Raw genomic sequence first — 22,682 nt, 5'->3', positions numbered from 1 at the left:
GCTTGTAAACAGGAATCAAGGGGATAGAGTTATGGTCAGATTTGCCAAATGGAGTTGTTTGTGTGTGGTCAAAAGGACCACATCATTGACCCTCCCCTTAAAATCCTTGACTTGAGTAAGAGTGTTAGAATCATGGAGTATTGCTGGAGGACACATAGAACACAGAGCAATAATTCATATCGGCAAGAATTGGAATGCAGAGATTAAAAGAGAATGAATATCTTCTCTCTCTCTGTCCATCCTGTTCCCTCTCCATCCCCCTAGCTCTCTCTCTCTCTCTCTCTCTCTCTCTCTCTGTCAATTCAATTCAATTGAAAGGGGCTTTATTGGCATGGGAAACGTGTTTACATTGCCAAAGCAAGTGAAATAAACAATAAACAAAAGTGAGAAGACACAAAATAATATAAACAAAAAACGATTAGAAATTAACAGTAAACATTGCACTCACAAAGGTTTGAAAAATATAGACATTTCAAGTGTTGTATTGTCAGCTATGTACAGTGTTTTAGCAATGTGCAAATAGTTGTAGTACGAATAGTAGGGGAAGATAAATACACAGATAAATATTGGTGGTATTTACATTGTTGTTTGTGCTCCACTGGTTGCCCTTTTCTCATTGCAACGGGCCACAAATCTTGCTGATGTGATTGCACACTGCAGTATTTAGCCTAACAGATATTGGAGTTTATCAATGTTTGATTTGTTTTCAAATTATTTGTGGGTCTGTGTGATCTGTGGGAAATATGTATCTCTAATGTGGTCATACATTTGGCAGGAGGTTAGGCAGTGCAGCTCAGTTTCCACATCATTTTGTGAACAGTGTGCACATAGCCTGCCTTCTCTTGTGAGCCAGATCTGCCTATGCCTCTCTCTTTCTCTCTCTCTTTCTCTCTCTCTCTTTTTCTCTGTTCTTCCTCGCTCCTCTCCCCATCTCTATTATGGAATGTTGTAGTGTCACTACTCTCACACACAATCAGTGGCAGAGGCTCCTCTCCCTACTAAACAGATCCAATTAGTCAGACAAAACACACATGCACACACACATACACACACAAGCATTTACGACACGCAATTTCTCCTTCCCAATGACCTGGAAGGTTTAGATGGGTCAGACAAAGCCAACTTAAAACAAACATAACAAACTAACACATGGCTAAGAAATACTGTAGATCTAATATAGAACAGCATTTGATAGTAATAAAGCGCTGCTGAATCAACCCTCCTGTTTAATTTGGCCTGCACAGATGCTACAGCAGTGAGCCAAGGAGCCTGTGTTGGAGAGCAGATATTTTGTGACCTGCTACTTCCTAAAGAGGGATGTCAAATGGATAAGTGCACTGGTCAATGGCTTGTGAAATGTGCAGAGGGAGCCACGGCTTTCTGATCAGCACCATTTCCTCCTCCCCGGCAATCTCTCTGCGGGGGTAGGTTTGCATGCCTGGACTAATCCTCTCAAGGGGCACCACAGAGGGGTCACTCTCCACTCCCTAGAGGGGCTACTGGTGAGTTTACTACAGTATCTGTGTCATCATGTCACAGTTGTATGTCACCTGAGGGGAATATGGCACAGGTGATGTGTGTGTGTGTGTGTGTGTGTGTCTGTGCATTCTTTGTAAACCTTTACCTGCCATAACAAACTATAGAGTAATGTATATGTATTACTATATCCGGTTAATTTCTTGTCAATGATATCTCATGGCTTGGATCTCATGGCTTTGATGTTATGATAGTGTTATAACAATTTAATTGCAAGATCCTTACAGTTGAATGATACCAGATGTTGTGGCCATAAGTCTTGTTTTCTCACTACTCCATGTTCCTGTTTGATTTATGAGGGCTCTTCTAATTAGCCAGTCTGTCTGAATTTGGCCTCTTTCTACCCCCCTCCATTTCTCCTCCCTCCATCTTGCCTTGGGCTGTTACGGTGACCGTATTACTGCCACACCGGCTGCCAGGAGTCATGACCGCAGTCAAATACCACATGACCGTTTAGTCATGGTAACTAGGCTTCTCCAAGCTCTGATGCTGCTGATGGTCATTAGTAGCCTACCAAACTTGCTAACTGCCTGGTACTCAGCACTCTATTGTCCCTCTAATCACTCTGACATCAATGCAAATGTATTCGAAAAATCAAATCAAACACTTCATGACAGCCCATGAGCTCATGTTGCGCAACATTTCTGTAGGCTATGCAATTGCGTTTTGATGGCCTCTTTTAAAAAGAGGAGGATCCATTCAGCTTTCTATAGGCTAACCCTACTATATGTATTTCTCAACTTTTGTAATATTAAGCACATTGATTCGCTTTACAACAGGAGTATAGACTACCTGGCTGGCATGAAAATGAATCACGGGAAAAGTGTTCTTCATTCCCCATTTAAGTGCATAGATGACATGTATTTTGTCCCCTTGCCCCTGTTCCGAGACATGTGCATGATAATGGTCCATTCTAAATCAAAACTAATTTCACACATATATTATTTAGTATATGTAAAGACAATATTAAATTAAGAACAGTCTGATGGGTGACAATATTAGCCTATCACTTGTGAATTATGTGCAGTAAGGCAAGAAACAGCGCTTGCCTTTTTCCACCCCACCTTTTTAAAATCATAGTCACACACCTCATGTTGCCTAAAGTGGCCAAATAACTTCTTAAAATTAAGCACATTAATCCGCTTTACAACTGGTGTAGAGCCTAATTGGCATAAATAGGCTGCAAGTGAGTGTCAACTTTGGGGAAGATACAGTGAGGGAAAAAAGTATTTGATCCCCTGCTGACTTTGTATGTTTGCCCACTGACAAACACATGATCAGTCTATAATTTTAATGGTAGGTTTATTTGAACAGTGAGCGACAGAATAACAACAACAAAATCCAGAAAAATGCATGTAAAAAATGTTATAAATTGATTTACATTTTAATGAGGGAAATAAGTATTTGACCCCTCTACAAAACATGACTTAGTACTTGGTGGCAAAATCCTTGTTGGCAATCACAGAGGTCAGACGTTTCTTGTAGTTGGCCACCAGGTTTGCACACATCTCAGGAGGGATTTTGTCCTACTCCTCTTTGCAGATCTTCTCCACGTCATTAAGGTTTCGAGGCTGACGTTTGGCAACTCGAACCTTCAGCTCCCTCCACAGATTTTCTATGGGATTAAGGTCTGGAGACTGGCTAGGCCACTCCAGGACCTTAATGTGCCTCTTCTTGAGCCACTACTTTGTTGCCTTGGCCGTGTGTTTTGGGTCATTGTTATGCTGGAATACCCATCCACAACCCATTTTCAATGCCCTGGCTGAGGGAAGGAGGTTCTCACCCAAGATTTGACGGTACATGGCCCCGTCCATCGTCCCTTTGATGCGGTGAAGTTGTCCTGTCCCCTTAGCAGAAAAACACCCCCAAAGCATAATGTTTCCACCTTTATGTTTGACGGTGGGGATGGTGTTCTTGGGGTCATAGGCAGCATTCCTCCTCCTCCAAACACGGCGAGTTGAGTTGATGGCAAAGAGCTCGAATTTGGTCTCATCTGACCACAACACTTTCACCCAGTTCTCCTCTGAATCATTCAGATGTTCATTGGCAAACTTCATACGGGCCTGTATATGTGCTTTCTTGAGCAGGGGGACCTTGCGGGCGCTGCAGGATTTCAGTCCTTCATGGCGTAGTGTGTTACCAATTGTTTTCTTGGTGACTATGGTCCCAGCTGCCTTGAGATCATTGACAAGATCCTCCCGTGTAGTTCTGGGCTGATTCCTCACCGTTCTCATGATCATTGCAACAACACAAGGTGAGATCTTGCATAGAGCCCCAGGCCGAGGGAGATTGAAAGTTATTTTGTGTTTCTTCCATTTGCCAATAATCGCACCAACTGTTGTGACCTTCTCACCAAGCTGCTTGGCGATGGTCTTGTAGCCCATTCCAGCCTTGTGTAGGTCTACAATCTTGTCCCTGACATCCTTGGAGAGCTCTTTGGTCTTGGCCATGGTGGAGAGTTTGGAATCTGATTGATTGATTGCTTCTGTGGACAGGTGTCTTTTATACAGGTAACAAACTGAGATTAGGAGCACTCCCTTTAAGAGTGTGCTCCTAATCTCAGCTCGTTACCTGTATAAAAGACACCTGGGAGCCAGAAATCTTTCTGAAGTAGAGGGGGTCAAATACTTATTTCCCTCATTAAAATGCAAATCAATTTATAAAACATTTTGACATGCGTTTTTCTGGATTTTTTAGTTGTTATTCTGTCTCTCACTGTTCAAATAAACCTACCATTAAAATTATAGACTTATCATGTATTTGTCAGTGGGCAAACGTACAAAATCAGCAGGGGATCAAATGCTTTTTTCCCTCACTGTAATTTTCACCATAAAAATGCATCTTTATAGTAAAGCATTACATGCATAATAGCATTTGTGGTCACTTTTGAGAATGGTGTTTTCCCGCAAATTGATTGCATTTTGGAACATTCACGCTTATATCCTACAGTTGCACATTGCTGCAATTGATAATGTGAAGAAATAGCCTAATAGTTTATAGACATTTTAAGCTAAACGTTCTGATCTGTTGCATCTGCCACATTGCTTTTAAAAGTTTTTTTGATGCGAGTATTTGTATTAATTTGGAATCGATCGCATCCCACAACTGTCCCAGACTATGTTTGGAATAAAATAGGTCAACTTTTGTACTATGGGGGATAGTAGATTGACATACAGTGCATTCGGAAAGTATTCAGACCCCTTAACTTTTTCCATGTTTTGTTACGTTACAGCCTTATTCTGAAATGGAATAAATTAAAATTGTTCCTCATCAATCTGCAGACAATACCCCATAATGACAAAGCGAAAAACAGGTTTTTAGAAATGTTTGCTAATTTATTAAAAATAAAGAACAGAAATACCTTATTTACATAAGTATTCAGACCCTTTGCTATGAGACTCAAAATTGAGCTCCGGTGCATCCTGTTGCCATTGATCATCCTTAAGATGTTTCTACAACTTGATTGGAGTCCACCTGTGGTAACTTCAATGGATTGGACATGATTCGGAAAGGCACACACCTGTCTATATAAGGTCCCACAGTTGACAGTGCATGTCAGAGCAAAAACCAAGCCATGAGGTCGAAGGAATTGTCCGTAGCGCTCCGAGACAGGATTGTGTCGAGGCACAAATCTGGGGAAGAGCACCAAAACATTTCTGCAGCATTGAAGGTCCCCTAGAACACAGTAGCCTCCATCATTCTTAAATGGAAGAAATTTGGAACCACCAAGACTCTTCCTAGAGCTGGCCGCCCGGCCAAACTGAGCAATCAGGGGAGAAGGGCCTTGGTCAGGGAGGTGACCAAGAACCCGATGGTCACTCTGAAAGAGCTCCAGAGTTCCTCTGTGGAGATGGGAGACCTTCCAGAAGGACAACCATCTCTGCAGCACTCCACCAATCTGGTCTTTATGATAGAGTGGCCAGACGGAAGCCACTCCTCAGTAAAAGCCACATGACATCCCGCTTGGAGTTTGCCTAAAGGCACCTAAAGGATTCTCAGACCATGAGAAACAAGATTCTCTGGTCTGATGAAACCAAGAATGAACTCTTTGGCCTGAATGCCAAGCGTCACATCTAGGGCTGTTGCGGTGACCATATTACCGCCACACCGGCGGTCACGTTTAGTCACGGTAATTAGGCTTCATGAGTATATGTACCCTACCGTTCAAAAGTTTGGGGTCACATAGAAATGTCCTTGTTTTTGAAAGAAAGGCTATTTTTTTGTCCATTAAAATAACATCAAATTGATCAGAAATACAGTGTAGACATTGTTAATGTTGTAAAAGGCTATTGTAGCTGGAAATGGCTGATTTTTAATGGAATATCTACATAGGCGTACAGAGGCCCATTATCAGCAACCATCAGTCCTGTGTTCCAATGGCACGTTGTGTTTGCTAATCCAAGTTTATCATTTTAAATGGCTAATTGATAATTAGAAAACCCTTTTGCAATTATGTTAGCACAGCTGAAAACTGTTGTGCTGATTAAAGAATAAATATAACCTGGCCTTCTTGAGACTAGTTGAGTATCTGGAGCATCAGCAATTGTGGATTCGATTACAGGATCAAAATGGCCAGAAACAAATAACTTTCTTCTGAAACTCGTCAGTCTATTATTGTTCTGAAAAATGAAGGCTGAAGATCTCGTACAACGCTGTGTACTACTCCCTTCACAGAACAGCACAAACTGGCTCTAACCAGAATAGAAAGAGGAGTGGGAGGCCCGGTGCACAACTGAGCAAGAGGACAAATACATTAGAGTGTCTAGTTTGAGAAACAGACGCCTCACAGGTCCTCAACTGGCAGCTTCATTAAATAGTACCCACAAAACACCAGTCTCAACATCAACAGTGAAGAGGCGACTCCGGGATGCTGACCTTCTAGGCAGAGTTGCAAAGAAAAAGCCATATCTCAGACTGGCCAATAAAAATAAAAGATAAAGATGGGCAACAGAACACAGTCACTGGACAGAGGAAGATTGGAAAAAGTGTTATGGACAGACAAATCGAAGTTTGAGGTGTTCGGGGATCACAAAGAAGATCATTTGTGAGACGCAGACCAAATGAAAAGATGCTGGAGGAGTGCTTGATGCCATCTGTCAAGCATGGTGGAGGCAATGTGATGGTCTGGGGGTGCTTTGGTGGTGGTAAAGTGGGAGATTTGTACAGGGTAAAAGGGATATTGAAGAAGGAAGGCTATCACTCCATTTTGCAACGCCATACCCTGTGGACGGCGCTTGATTGGAGCCAATTTCCTCCTACAACAGGACAATGACCCATAGCACAGCTCCAAACTATGCAATAACTATTTAGGGAAGAAGCAGTCAGCTGGTATTCTGTCTATAATGGAGTGGCCAGCACAGTCACCGGATCTCAATCCTATTGAGCTGTTGCAGGAGCAGCTTGACCGTATGGTACGTAAGAAGTGCCCATCAAGCCAGTCCAACTTGTGGAATGTGCTTCAGGAAGCATGGGTTGAAATCCCTTCAGATTACCTCAACAAATTGACAACTAGAATGCCAAAGGTCTAAAAGGCTGTAATTGCTGCAAATGGAGGATTATTTGACGAAAGCAAAGTTTGAAGGACACAATTATTATTTATATTAAAAATTATTATTTCTAACCTTGTCAATGACTACATGTCCTATGCATTTTGCTATATTTCCTATTCAAACTCATTCCATGTATGTTTTCATGGAAAACAAGGACATTTCTAAGTGACCCCAAACTTTTGAACGGTAGTGTATATGTAAAGACAAGATTAAATCAAGAATAGTCTGATGGGTGACAATGTTAGCCTATCGTTTGTGAATTATATATTATCACTTGAGAATGATGCCCAGCACACCTCATGCAGCCTAGCCCATAGGCCTATATGTTTTGATAAGGTTTTTATCACAACTAAAGTGGCCAAATAACTTCTTAAAATTAAGCACATTAATCCGCTTTACAAGGGGTGTAGAGCCTAACTGACATATGTAAGCAGCATGTGAGTTTCAAGTTTGGGGAAGATAAGTTTCACCATAAAAATGCACCTTTATAATAACAGCATTACATGCATAATCACATTTGCGGTCACTTTTGAAAATTGTGTTTTCCCACTAATGGAACATTCGCGCTTATAGCCTACTGCCATGTACGCATCGCTGCGCTTATAATGTGAAGAAATATCCTAATAGTTTATCAACATTTTAACCTCTTAAGGATCGGACCCTTTTTTTCAATTTTCGCCTAAAATGACATACCCAAATCTAGCTGCCTGTAGCTCAGGACCTGAAGCAAGGATATGCATATTATTTATACCATTTGAAAGGAAACACTCTGAAGTTTGTGGAAATGTGAAATTAATGTAGGAGAATATAACACATTAGATTTGGTAAAAGATAATACAAACAAAAAAAAATGAAATGCAAGAGAAAGGCCACAATATAATATTGCAGTTTAGGCGCAATTTAGAGTTTGGCCACTCGATGGCAGCAGTGTGTGTGCAAAGTTTCAGATTGATCCAGTGAAGCATTGCAATACTGGACTATTTTGTATGAAGTCTGCCCAAATGTGCCGAATTGGTAAATTGATACATTTTCAAGTACCTAACTATAGAGAACATACAAACATGATATGGTAATACAAAATGTAAGTTTACACACTCCCAGGAATCTCATACATGATGGATCATTAACTTATACATTAACTTTCACACATCTAGATGGCCGGGTGGGGTGGGTGTGGAGCCAGAGACAGCAGGGGTTCAAACTGTAGAACCCAGTTCCTACATTTGATCTCTGGGACCCTTAGGATGACAAATCAGAGCAAGATTACTGAATGTAAGTACATTATTTACCTTCAGAGGTGAATGTATCAAACCAGTTGGCGTGATAATTTCTGTTGTTGTTGTGCACTCTCCTCAAGCAATAGCATGCTATTTTTTCACTGTAATAGCTACAGTAAATTGGACAGTGCAGTTAGATTAACAAGACTTTAAGCTTTCTGCCCATATAAGATATGTCTATGTCCTGGAAAGTTTGCTCTTACTTACAACAGTCATGCTAATCACATTAGCTCACGTTAGCTCAACCGTCCCCATCTGTTCCGTCAGCCACATTGCGTAAAAAATGTTTTTTGATGCTAGTGGTTGTATTAATTTGGGATCTATCGCATCCCACAACTGTCCCAGACTATGTTTGGAATATTTATTTATTGCACAGAATAGAGAATAGGTCAACTTTTGTACTATGGGGGATAGTGGATTGACATAGGCTAGTGCTTTTGCTGTTCATTAGACCTACTCATCTTGTTGGCTGACGAAAAGTAAATGTGGACAGTTCTTCCAGTACCTTCAATATGCACCTCGGAATTGGATAAGGATGCGCGCAGTTGCGTCCCTGATGTGTCTGTTTTCACTTGTAGCTTGTGAGAAAGACCCGATCACGTGAGTGAGAGGTGCTTCAGAGCCGCGCAGCACACAGGGAGAAGGGCACAACGCAGCACTCCAGGCCAAGGGCACAACGGCCACTGGCCGCAAAAGGCATGGATCTTTTTTGGGTGCATTACGGCCACACAAAGGGGATGCCGCCGTGAAATTCGTGGCATTATCTAGTGCTTGTCAAATTGTGAATGAGAGACAGCCTGTGCAAGTGTGTACATCCTGCGCAAAAAACAAAGCAGAGCTCATGCCTTTCAAGCAACTTTTTTCATATCATCATTAGAGTCGCATCATGCAGCCTTACAATGTATTAAAAATCTAAACATATAGCCCAACGTTTGTAGAACAACTAAAGTTACATTAATAACTATAAATTAAGCATATAGGAGTACCTATTTCTTTGTAAACCGCTCAACACAGAACAGCCGCATGTGCGCACTCCCTCAAATCGTTTGGAGAAGATTTCCTTTCGATGTTATTCAGCTTTGTTCAATTGTATTCTCCATACTATAAAATAATATAAAATAATGCCACGGAATTCTAAGCAAATCTTATCTGCTAACTAGTGTAGCCCACAGCCATTTGGCATAGCCAGATCAGGGCCTAACATAAGGACAACTCAGAATATGCTATTCTGTTCTTCTGAAATAGACTACATTTTCTTCATATCATGCTTCTTTAGACCTGTCTAAAATAAATAATGGATTTATTGTGAAAATATAGGCTATATTAAATGGATTTACTAGGCTTTTTAAAATGTAGATATTCCAAAGGTCTGCATTAGTGGCTTGTAGGCTATGCGTGGAAGCCAGGAGATGCTAAACCTGTTTATGTTAATTACGGTCAATTACCGTGAGACTGGCAGTTATTTGCTTGACAATCACCGGCTGACAAAATTTCATGACCGCCACAGCCCTAATCTTGCCTCATCCATCTCTCCTCCTTTCACCTCTCCAGCTAGAAAAGCACAAGCTGTTTGGAGATCCATTATCTCTCAAAGGGCATTACAGGGAATTCATTCCAGATTGCTGTTAGATTTGGGTACAAATCGATGGTGATTAAAACTTTGCTTTCTGCTGCCTTGTTCTTATTTTGGGCTTTTGCCTTGTTAGGGTAAGTCAGGTGACTACATTTTACATGACTGTTGGCTGAATCTTTCATCATGTCCCTCCTGGTGTAGGATAAGACTGAAACAAGATGGCTTTTGGTGTCTGGCTTTGATTTGGGGGTTTATTTTTTGCCTTGTCAGAGCAAGCCAGCCAGGTGATTAAGCGTTGTATGAACGTTGCAGGGAGATGCCTCAGTGTCTCCCTCTCTGTGTAGACTATAACAAGGTGCAGATTTAGAACAAAAGCCCATATTCTATTGTGCATCTTTCTGACACAGTAAGACTGGAATTTGTGTGCGTGCATATGTGTGTCTGTTCATGATGCTTATACAGGTAACTGCCAAAATAAAGGAAACACTTGAGTAAATGAGGGATACAAAGTATTTTGAAGGTGCTTCTACACAGGTGTGGTTCCTAAGTTAATTAAGCATTTACAACATTCCTTCATGCTTACAGATCTCAGTGACTTTGAAAGAGGGGTCTCAAAGGACCATAGAGGGTTTAAAGGGTGTGTGTGTGTGTGTCTCAGTCACCAGATCTCAACCCAGTTGAACACTTATGGGAGATTCTGGAGTGTCGCCTGAAACAGCGTTTTCCACTACCAACAAAACAGCAAATGATGGAATTTCTCGTGGAAGTATGGTGTCGCATCCATCCAATAGAGTTCCAGAAACTTGTAGAATCTATGCGAAGGCGAATTGAAACTGTTCTGGCGGCTCGTGGTGGCCCAATGCCCTATTAAAACACTTTATGTTGTTGTTTCCTTTATTTTGGCAGTTACATGTATGTAAGTGCTTCTGCAGGCATATGTGGTAGGCCTATTCAGCAAAGTAATTAATGTGAAAGGCATGTTAATGAAAGGGTGACATTATTATACCCCAGCAGGCTCTGCATTGTGTCTAAAAGTTGAATATGCTCTGAGAGTAATCTGTTATCCTTTGTGCTGGGAATGCATTAATTCAGACTGCCTGACGATCAAAGTCACACACACACACACACACACACACACACACAGCTCTCTAAGAATGGCAGGCATCTGCGTATGATGGCATTTCATATGGAAGGTGGGGGATGATTTGATTTGATTTGAGGGAGAAGATTTAACAAGGCATTTGGTATTCATTGGCTTTTGATTAAGTGGGATGGTTTGAGCCATGTCTGAATCAGAGATGAGCGCTTTACCTCCCTGCCTGTAAGGTAAAAATTGTACCCAGCAGACATATATTTGCATGATTCTTCTCTCTGATTGGCTCGAGCGATTCACCTTTTCGCCCTAGCTGTTTATGGCATCTGAGAGGATGTGCATGTCCACTGACAAGTGACCCACATACACTACATTAACTCTAGTAGGGGACAGGATGTGACCACACACATCTTAATTACCAAGCCCAGATCACTAACCCCTCCCTCTCTAAACCCCACACTTTCTCTCCTTATACATATTTCAATCTTTTGCAATTTTTTCTGTCTTTTCCACCCCTCTCTCTCTTTTTCTGTTTCTCTCTCCATGCTGTAGACGTTGTTATACCATGGCCCTGTTTTCCACTCTTCTCCCCCATCTATCTATTACCAACTAGGAGCAGCGTGTTTCTCAGTGGACACCCTCCTCCATCACTTTTACTATTCACCACTTAGTACTGATGTCCCCTTTGTATGGCTGTTTGTAAGAGCCTCTTAGTGGCCTTTGTCTACATCTGGTGTGGCCATTGAATGCTAATGCTACCTGAAAATTGATGTTGACTGGAGGCTGTGCAGAGAACTCTCTGAGTTGAAGGAACTCTGGACGTCTAACAGAATAGATGTGCAAGGTGTACAGGGTAGGATGTTGAGAAATGAGGTAGAGAGAGGGGACCGAGACATCTTGAGACACTGTTAAAATCATCTATTTTATTCTGTTTTATACTACATTCTCTGTGTTTTTGGAGGGGAAAAGATAGACATGCCTTGTGACTTTTCTCAACCCTGTGTTTATGTCGGAGTTGAACAATCCAACAGGGATCTAACACCTCTTAAGCACATCATTATAAGAAAACCACCGAAGCAGAAAGGAATAGTAAAACAGGACTACAGCAGTGAAAGGTTAACCTCTGCCATCATTCACCCAGCAAACTATTTAGCCATCTATTCCTCCCACCTTTAAGTGCATGAGAATTGACCACTTTTCTCTTGGAAGGGACAGGCGGCGCTCTAACAGAGTTTTATTAGATTGGATGGGTCAGCCATTTTACAAGCTGCCACCTGGAATGCATGTCTCTCTCTTTTCACTTTCACTTTCTCGCTCTCCCTTTCTCTCTCGCTCTTTCTTTCTCTCTCTCTCTGTTTCTCTCTTTCTGTTTCTCTCTCTCCGTGTGGGGTGAAAGGGAGGAGAAGAGCTAGAAAAAACCCTTACTTCATCAGGGAAAAGAGAAACATAATGGGCAGAAATGGGATAATGGATCCAAGTGGTTTGCCACTTCTACAGTGTCAAGGTGTGCCTTTATACACTAGCACTACAACGTGGTATTCATACTGTGTCGCGGTCCTTTATAATGTCAAAGTTGAATGTAGTGTTAGCCCCAGTGGATAATTCCCCCACTTCAGATATGAAAGACGAATGGAGCTGAATGTCTCTCAAATTCTCCTCAGGTCAGGAAATACAGTTAAAGTTCTCCTTTTAAAGTGTTGCATGCTTGTAAAAACCTTTCTACTGTACAGCTCAGCAATCTTTCTCTAGTCCGAAATGGCTGCCAGAAGTCTCACCCTTAACCTGGCCCTGGCACTCTCTCTCTCTTCTTTACTTCCTTGTCCTTACTACTTAAGCTGATTAATTTAGGAGGGGAGCCAGGGGGGGCTCTAAGTCGCACTCTACTGTCCAGGACAACTTCATCACTGACTCCCCCACCCCATCCACTGTTTAATGCCACTCGTCTTGAAGGTGTCATTTTACTAAAATACCTATTAATGAGGATTGAAATTAAATTGACAAATATGTGTGGCCGTGCGGCTGCAGGGAGATGTATGGCCCTCTGGAGCTGTCTTCCAGAATGATAAATCAGTGTTAATGAAGCCTTTTAAAAAGATGAGTTTTTCAGCCCTCAGAGACACAGCCAGAGTAGGGTTTCCTCTGTCGTCCTGCTCCCAGCAACAGGTTGGACACAGGGAGTAAGCCCTATTAGAGATTGCAGTACATTCTTAACTACACTGTAGCCTAGTTGCATATCACTGTAACTTTTTAAATTATGTGATGATGACATATTTGTTGTGTTGCCTTGTGCGTGTACATACACGAATGTGTGTGTGTGTGTGTGTGTGGTGTAATTGCATGCTGGCTCACGGTTGTGGCCGGTCAGTGTGAGGGGAAATGAGGAGCGTCAGATCCATTAACCAGTCGTTTCCTGGAGGAAATATCTCAGCTAAGCGAACGTATGTGTGTTTTCAGCTGTAAGTTGCTTTGGATAAAAGCGTCTGCTAAATGGCATATTATTATTATTATATTATAGGATCAAAGGACCCAGTCACACACCAGGTCACATACTCTCATGATCTTTCTCCATGGAGATGTGCTGTATCGAATAGCTAGCTAGATGGGCCATGTTATTATTATATTAAAACCATTCCATGTGTTAGGGTAGTAGATATCATAGACAAATGGCTTAGACTCAAGGGCGTTAAGTCATGCTACATGAATTTGTCAATTTCCATTACTCAAAAGATGATCATGAATGCAAAGTTAATGTATAGTATTGTGGTGATTACGAGGTGCACACAGTTGAACATATATACTATTCTGTACTTTTTGCAAACATATGTTAGTAACACTCAACACTGACATGTGAACGTGTTGTGAGATGTATTTTCTTCTGCAGAAGTGCCATTCAAATGAGCTGCTTGTTCCAAACCCCTGTAAGAAAGCTTAAATGACGAGGTTCTGCCAGGTTCTTCTAGCACTTGTTTCGCTCTGACACTCCAAATGGAAACACATCATCATGGCCACTAATTGTTGTGTTGTGTTTCTCAGCTCTTGTAATTGGTAGCAGTGTGCTAGCGGCCATCGCGCTCTAATAAGAACCTCCTGGATGTGGCATAGTGTTGCACTCTGTTCTACCAGAGATGGCTCTTTACGTGAACCCATTTCCTCTTTCAGAGAGCTGGCAAATTGATCATTTCTTAATGCCCCTTAACACAAAACAAACATGGGAGGCGCTACCCTGTAATTATGCTGTATGCTTCAGCACTTAAACCTATTAGCAATGGGGCCTATGGAAGGGAAGGGGCGGCGGGGCGGCGGCCTTTGGTAGTGTGGTGTTAGTGGGCTTTCTGTGTCTGTGTGTCTGCGTGCATGCGTGGGTGTGTGCGTGGGTGGGTATGTAATAAGAGGAATTGGATGGATTGGCACTCTTTCAGACTGTGCGCTGCGTTGTTGGGGCCATTACACATTGTCCCTGTGACTGCTGGTTTGTAATTGCCATTTTGATAATTGTTCATTGTTTTTATGTTTGGACTTAATTACAGACCACTTGGGTGGTAGGGCAACTCACACATTGTACTCCTATCAAGCGCCTCTCTTTCTCCCTCTCTCTCTCTGTCTCTCTCAGTCTCTCTCTTGGTCTCTCTTTCTCTCTCTCTCTCTGTCTCTCTCACTCTCTCTCTCCATTCCCCTTTAATGTATTTTATATTTTTTGTGAAGAACGCTTCATATGTATTTCATTTCAAGCTTAAGTGCCTGTAGAAACGCCTCAATGTCTCTGTGATAGAGGACGTGAGAGAGGAGAGAACAGCGACAAGGCGGGAGCAGAGCAGAGAGTATTCGTAAGTGCAAACAGGGAAGAGTGTAAGACCAAAATAGATGAGGGGAGCAGAGGAGGGGGAAGAAGACCAGAAAATAATAGCAGTACGGTAAATGGATAGTATATCTCAGGTAGAGTATGAAAATGTATGCACTCACTAACTGTAAGTCGCTCTGGATAAGAGCGTCTGCTAAATGACTAAAATGTAATGTAAATGTAGAGCACCCAGCATTGCCACCATGTCTCTGGGGAGAACAAGGGAAGGCGGGCACAGCTGAAGTGAGGTCTCTGGAGAGATATGCGGCTGGACTGAACAGGCTACTCTCTAAGGGAGCTCTACCCAAGGAGACAGGCACTTGTGGCACTTCAGAGTACTGTAGAGAGGAAAGGCTCCCTTCAAGTACTGACTATATGCTAGCACCCCTCTGTCCACCTTCATTTCACCATATTGACATACCTTTGGTGCATTCCAACTGAAACACATAGGGTTTGTCTGTGTGTCATTTGTAGTGTAAAGTAGAGCATAGTAGGGTGCTGGAACTGTAACCCAGCCTATGTAAGAGGCTGCACTGCTATCATCTACCGACTGGACGTTGATCTAGACGACCAGAGGTCAAGCCCTCTTCCCTGTTTCTGGTAAACAACCGCAACAGTCTCCTCTCGGATCCTCCCTAGACCAGAGCAGACACCAGGAGTAAACACGGTCCAACCAACCTGACTCCTGTGGTGTGGTACCGGGGTCAAGCTCAATAGCGCTCCATCTGACAGGTACAAGCACCCAGTGCTACAAAGACCTTATAACAAAGAAACTAACATATAATAGAGTTGCTGCCCTCAAGCTCAACTCTAGCTCTAGACTATGTTGTCCTAGCATCACCTCTGCATCTCACCCATCTACTCCTCTTCAGCATCATTGTTTGAACCACCTGTTTCCTCTGTATTTTTCTCCTGTACGCCCCCCTGCTGTGCTTCTGTTATGTGTTTGAGAGCTGTGCATAGCAGCAAGGCACCGTTGAGGACGATCAAGAGACAGCGTCAACGTCTCATCGCTCTGTTTAATCATCTCATAGCAGGGATCGATGCGCCTTAAAGCTGAAAGGGTGTGTGTCTGTGTGTCTGTGTTTTTGTGTGTGTTTGTACATCCAATGACATACTACAGGGAAAATGTACTGCCTTTGACAATGTCTAGGTACAGGGTTGACACAGCAGTTGTAAGTGATGATAAATTGTACTTTGAGAGTGGAAAAAAAGAAAAACACATTTGCTAAAGTGTATGATCAGAGCTGTGATTTTGGCCTTTCCATGTTGGAATGCTTCTGGTGGCAGTAATGACAAAGGCTTTGGGGTGTACAGTTTGTTTACACACACCCTGCCTCCTTGACAGGGACATGTTTTACACCCTCTCCTTGGAGAAAGTGAGGCTGGTATCTTGAGGCACGTCCCGAGCTGCTGGGTGAGGAGAGCATAGCTTTATGAATGTAAATGAGTGGTCCTCAACCTGTAAAGGTCTGTCCCTCAACCTGCCTGAGTGGAATGGATGTAGTGGGCTTAGGGGAGAGGAGGAGAATACCTCCCCTGCGCCTGCTGTCCCCTCCATCCATCCATATCCATTACTCTGGCTTCAGGTAGAGCTCTAGGGGCTGCCAGCCAGCCCGCTCCCCCGTGTGTGAGGTCCGCATCTGGGGGAGATTGGAGCAGGGTGGGGTTGGGCCCTCCATCGCCTGGACTTCCAGCCTAACTCAAATAGATGTCCAGTCAATGATGTAGTACATGGTGGATACTGCTGTCCATTTACATACTGGATCCATGCACATATAATACATTTTCCATATTGTTTGCATATTGTCTTTGCGTATAACAAGCAAAGTTTTAGCTGAACACAAGCGTTGCAATGTTCCACTTTGTGATGGGATTTCGGAGTGTTTATTGATTGACATGTCTGACATGCTCCTTCCTTCCTCTCTGTGCAGGGTATGCCCAAGCCTATAGCAGTGGAGCCTTGTTGGGGGAGCAGGGCCGGCGTACTGACCGTCCTCTTGTGTCTGCCCAGAGTCCCTTCAGGAATACCACCACCTGGCCAGTCTGGTAAGCACCCGTCTCCTCTCCACTCACTGTCTATCTTCTAGACCAGGCCTTCTCTCTTTGGTTATTAAATGGCACCCACAGGCTTCAGATGCCACTATTTTCCTCTACCATTCGAGATATAGAACAAAAGAAAGAGGGAGAGAGAGAAAGAAAGAAAGAAAGAAAGAAAGAAAGAAAGAAAGAAAGAAAGAAAGAAAGAAAGAAAGAAAGAAAGAAAGAAAGAAAGAAAGAAAGAAAGAAAGAAAGAAAGAAAGAAAGAAAGAAAGAAAGAAAGAAAGAAAGAAAGAAAGAAAGAAAGAAAGAAAGAAAGAAAGAAAGAAAGAAAGAAAGAAAGAAAGAAAGATTATTTACAAAATAGCTCTCTCTGTCTCCCTACCTTCTTGATTCAACCCCTGCATGTCTATGGAGAGGACCCCAAGAGTCTCTCCAGACAGGTGCTAGCTGAAGCATGACATATTCTAGAGGTGGAGACCCTTCTCCTCCCCCAACCTCCCTTACTCCCCCTCCTCCCTCACCTATCCTCTCTCTCTGTGTTAGATCACAACCCCATCTCCCCTTTATCGCAACTAGAACCCAATATCTGCCTGTGTCGATTTCTCTACTTCTGGCAGTTCAATTTGGAAATCTGTGTACCATCTGTGTTTGGACGGACACAGATATACCTGATCTATCAGCTATTAGGGGCTTTGTTTTGAGAGAGACAGAAAAAGCCATGTTACATCTGGAGGAATTAACAGGCTGTTGGATCGATTGTTCTCTCCAATGGGTTTCCCAGCAGAGCCCAGATGAGCTCATGTTTCTCCTAAGAGGATATGTGATATTTCAGAGGTGTTAAATATGCCGCTGTGCTGTGGGTAAATGAATAGGGAGATGACCATTTGAATGGCACCCAGTGTCACAGAGATGAGCTCGGGAATGCTTTAGAACTGTCAGCAGCCATCAAAATATCGCTTTCCCTCAGTCACTCTTGCCCCTTACACTCACACACACACTCTCTCTCTCTCTCTCTATCTCTCTCTCTCTCTCTCTCTCTCTCTCTCTCTCTCTCTCTCTCACTCGCTTTCTCACTTATTTTATTTCTCTCCTTTTCCTTTTCCCCTGAAGTCCAGGGCTTTCTGAGAGAGTGCTGTCGGCTCATCATGTAGGTATAATACATGAGCTGAAATACGAGCAGGTGTAAAAGTGACTGTAGCAGGAAGCCTGTAAAAGACAGCAAAAATTAAGCACTTTACAAGGCATCAGGTTCTCATGCTGGGAAAAGCTGCTTGTATTACGTTTAGAGGAGCCTTTAAAGCCACCAGGTACTGGGCAAATCGTAGCAGCTGATAAGTGCAGCCAGTATGTACAGGCTACAGTATTGGCTACAAATGCTGGGTAAATACATACTTTGCAGTAAGTCAGTTCTTCCGTGATTTTGCAGTGTTTTTTTGTGATAGTTGCAGGCAAAAAGGCTTGATTTTGCTGCAGAAATTCTGACATTTTGCATGTCAGTTTGCAAAGATTTGTGTTCAATTTGTCAAGAGATGTGCCGATGGGTGAAATGTTTGTTGACCTGTGGCTTGATTGAAAAATGTTATGAAGTAAAATTGTGGTGATTGGTTAACATTGCGAGCCCTCTTTTTGTATTGTGGTGGTCGGACAGTTTAATGCGGTAATATTGTGCTGATTAAGTACTTTATATGCATATCATACATGGAACTATAGTAATGGAACTGTCACTCTTTAGTAAGTGCTGAAGCAGTGCTGTGAAACCGGGTAAAGAAAGAGAGAGATGTGGTCGGATGCCATAGGGGCTTTATGGAACACTGGGGGTGGAAACTGGAAATGGCTATTTGTCTGGGCCCATCTGATGTGGGCAAACTAGTCAGGAAGAGATGCCAACACCAGTTAGGATGTGAGTGCATGTGTGTGTGGGTGCGTGTTTGTGCATAAGTGTGTTTTATAAATCAAATCAAAGTTAATTGGTCGCGTACACAGTTTAGCAGATGTTATAGCGGGTGCAGCGAAATGCTTGTGTTACTAGCTCCTAAGAATGCAGTAAAAATGTCAAACAAGTACACAAATAACAGTCAAACAAACAAAAAAGAAATCAAGAATGGCAGGACGAATCTGGTTAACAGCCCAAATAACACTGTATCAGTAATCCAAATGCAATTTAATTTATATGTATATACACCAAAAAGATATACTAAGAATGATATATACAGCAGTAGATACTGTATATTACAGTGAGCTATGTCAAGAATCCAGTATATATATACAGGCTACAGTGAGGGAAAAAAGTATTTGATCCCCTGCTGATTTTGTACGTTTGCCCACTGACAAAGAAATGATCAGTCTATAATTTTAATGGTAGGTTTATTTGAACAGTGAGAGACAGAATAACAACAACAAAATCCAGAAAAACGCATGTAAAAAATGTTATAAATTATTTTGCATTTTAATGAGGGAAATAAGTATTTGACCCCCTCTCAATCAGAAAGATTTCTGGCTCCCAGGTGTCTTTTATACAGGTAACGAGCTGAGATTAGGAGCACACTCTTAAAGGGAGTGCTCCTAATCTCAGCTTGTTACCTGTATAAAAGACACCTGTCCACAGAAGCAATCAATCAATCAGATTCCAAACTCTCCACCATGGCCAAGACCAACGAGCTCTCCAAGGATGTCAGGGACAAGATTGTAGACCTACACAAGGCTGGAATGGGCTACAAGACCATCGCCAAGCAGCATGGTGAGAAGGTGACAACAGTTGGTGCGATTATTCACAAATTGAAGAAACACAAAATAACTGTTAATCTCCCTCGGCCTGGGGCTCCATGCAAGATCTCACCTCGTGGAGTTGCAATGATCATGAGAACAGTGAGGAATCAGCCCAGAACTACACGGGAGGATCTTGTCAATGATCTCAAGGCAGCTGAGACCATAGTCACCAAGAAAACAATTGGTAACACACTACGCCGTGAAGGACTGAAATCCTGCAGCGCCCGCAAGGTCCCCCTGCTCAAGAAAGCACATATACAGACCCGTCTGAAGTTTGCCAATGAACATCTAAATGATTCAGAGGAGAACTGGGTGAAAGTGTTGTGGTCAGATGAGACCAAAATCGAGCTCTTTGGGATCAACTCAACTCGCCGTGTTTGGAGGAGGAATGCTGCCTATGACCCCAAGAACACCATCCCCACCGTCAAACATGGAGGTGGAAACATTATGCTTTGGGGTTGTTTTTCTGCTAAGGGGACAGGACAACTTCACCGCATCAAAGGGACGATGGACGGGGCCATGTACCGTCAAATCTTGGGTGAGAACCTCCTTCCCTCAGCCAGGGCATTGAAAATGGGTCGTCGATGGGTATTCTAGCATGACAATGACTCAAAACACACGGCCAAGGCAACAAAGGAGTGGCTCAAGATGAAGCACATTAAGGTCCTGGAGTGGCCTAGCCAGTCTCCAGACCTTAATCCCATAGAAAATCTGTGGAGGGAGCTGAAGGTTCGAGTTGCCAAACGTCAGCCTCGAAACCTTAATGACTTGGAGAAGATCTGCAAAGAGGAGTGGGACAAAATCCCTCCCGAGATGTGTGCAAACCTGGTGGCCAACTACAAGAAACGTCTGACCTCTGTGATTGCCAACAAATACTTATTTCCCTCATTAAAATGCAAATAAATTCATAACATTTTTGACATGCGTTTTTCTGGATTTTGTTGTTGTTATTCTGTCTCTCACTGTTCAAATAAACCTACCATTAAAATTATAGACTGATCATGTCTTTGTCAGTGGGCAAACGTACAAAATCAGCAGCGGATCAAATACTTTTTTCCCTCACTATATGTGTATAAACAGTGAAACAAAAATGCAATGTACAGTAGTAGATATATTAGAATGAGCTATATGAAGAATACGGTATATGAATAAGAATCTGGTTTATACAGTAATCTAGTATATAATTAAGAATCCAGTACATTAATACACAGTGTGTATAAACGTTGTAACAAAAATGCAATGTACAGTAGTAGATACAGTATATATATATAGAATAAGCTATATGAAGAATACAATATATGAATACACAGTGAGAAAGACAGTATAAAATTAACCGTCCAGTGTTAAATGTCTCTATATACACTGAGAGTACAAAACAGGAACACCTGACCAGGTGAATCCATGTGAAAGCTATTGATGTCACTTGTTAAATCCACTTCAATCAGTGTAGTTGAAGGGGATGAGACTGGTTAAAGAAGGATTTTAAAGTCTTGAGACTATTGAGACATGTATTGTGAATGTGTGCCATTCAGAGGGTGAATGGGGAAAACAAAAGATTAAAGTGCCTTTGAACGGGGTATGGCAGGAGGTGCCAGGTGCACTGGTTTGTGTCAAGAACTGCAACACTGCTGGGTTTTTCACGCTCAACATGTTCCTGTGTGTATCAAGAATGATCCACCACAACAAAGCACATCCAGCCAAATTGACACAACTGTGAGAAGCATTGGAGTCAACATGGGCCAGCATCACTATTGAATGCTTTCGACACCTTGTAGAGTCCATGCCCCAACGAATTGAGGCTGTTCTAAGGGGAAAAGGGGGAGTGCAACTCAATATTAGATAGATGATCCTAATGTTTTGTACCCTCAGTGTATATGTCACGCCCTGACTCTGGGGACTCTTATTTGTTGAGTCAGGGTGTGATTTTCTATGTTGTGTTGTTCTATGTTATAGGTTCTTGTATGGGTATTTCTATGTTGGCCGGTGTGGTTCCCAATCAGAGGCAGCTGTCGCTCGTTGTCTCTGATTGGGGACAATACTTAGGCAGCCTATTGGCACTAGTGGGTTGTGTGATCTTGTTCCGTGTAAGGTATGTTTTGTGTTCTACCTTGGACTTCACGTTTCATTTAGTTTGTTGTTTTGTCGTGTTGTTTATTAAGTTAAAATAAACATGTACGCATATCACGCTGCGCCTTGGTCCGTCCCGTTTATGAACGAACGTGACAGTATATGGGACATCAGCGTTGGCTGTGTGTGTTTGTGTGTGTTTGTGTGTGTGTATGCATGTGTTTGTGAGTGAGTGTGTTTGTGAGTATGGGCGTATGTGCGTGTGTGAGTGTATATGTGAGTACAGAGTCTGTGTGTATGAGGTGTGTGTGTGTTTGAGCTTGTGTGAGTGAGTCCTTCTTTGTCTATTACTTATTACAGGAGTATTACTTACTACTCTCACTTACTACAGGAGATGTGTCATGCGTCAGTGTGTAGCGGTAGGACGGAGTCAGGCGCAGGACACAGAACTTAGTAAACCATGTACTTTACTTAACAAAAGTAACAGAGCATGTCTTCCACGCAGGGAAGAAAAATACCAGCTCACAAGAAAGACAGAAAAACAACAAACATTCACGCACAACACCATGAGGAAACCAGAGGGTAAAATAGGGACACAAATTAACGTGATGGGAATCAGGTGTGCACAATCAAGACAAAGCAAGTGGAACACCGAAACATAGATCGGTGGCAGCTAGTACTCCGGTGACGATGAATGCCGAAGCCTACCCGAGCAAGGAGGAGGGGCAGCCTCGGCTGAATTCGTGACAAGATGGCGTGATGGCTGTTCAACAGTCTGATGGCCTGGAGGTAGAAGCTGTTTTCCAATCTTTCGGTTCTGGCTTTGATGCAGAATAGTATTGACGTACACTACCGTTAAAAAGTTTGGAGTCACTTAAAAATTTCTTTGTTTTTTCGAAAGAAAAGCAACTTTTTTGTCCATTAAAAGAACATCAAATTG

The 22,682-nt window shown here is 42.5% G+C and overlaps 1 protein-coding gene across 1 annotated transcript in view; it reads left to right on the top strand.

Annotated features, from left to right (window-relative positions):
- LOC121571651 (attractin-like protein 1) overlaps positions 1–22,682 on the top strand; it is a 351,689-nt gene that overhangs the window by 312,397 nt on the left and 16,610 nt on the right. The window contains exon 29 of the mRNA XM_041883244.1: positions 16,801–16,915. Within this exon, the coding sequence (XP_041739178.1) occupies positions 16,801–16,915 (115 nt within the window). The remainder of the gene's footprint in view (positions 1–16,800; positions 16,916–22,682) is intronic.

Source organism: Coregonus clupeaformis, chromosome 1, assembly GCF_020615455.1.
Source record: "Coregonus clupeaformis isolate EN_2021a chromosome 1, ASM2061545v1, whole genome shotgun sequence".
NCBI lineage: Eukaryota > Metazoa > Chordata > Actinopteri > Salmoniformes > Salmonidae > Coregonus > Coregonus clupeaformis.
This window is presented reverse-complemented; position numbering and strand designations above follow the sequence as displayed.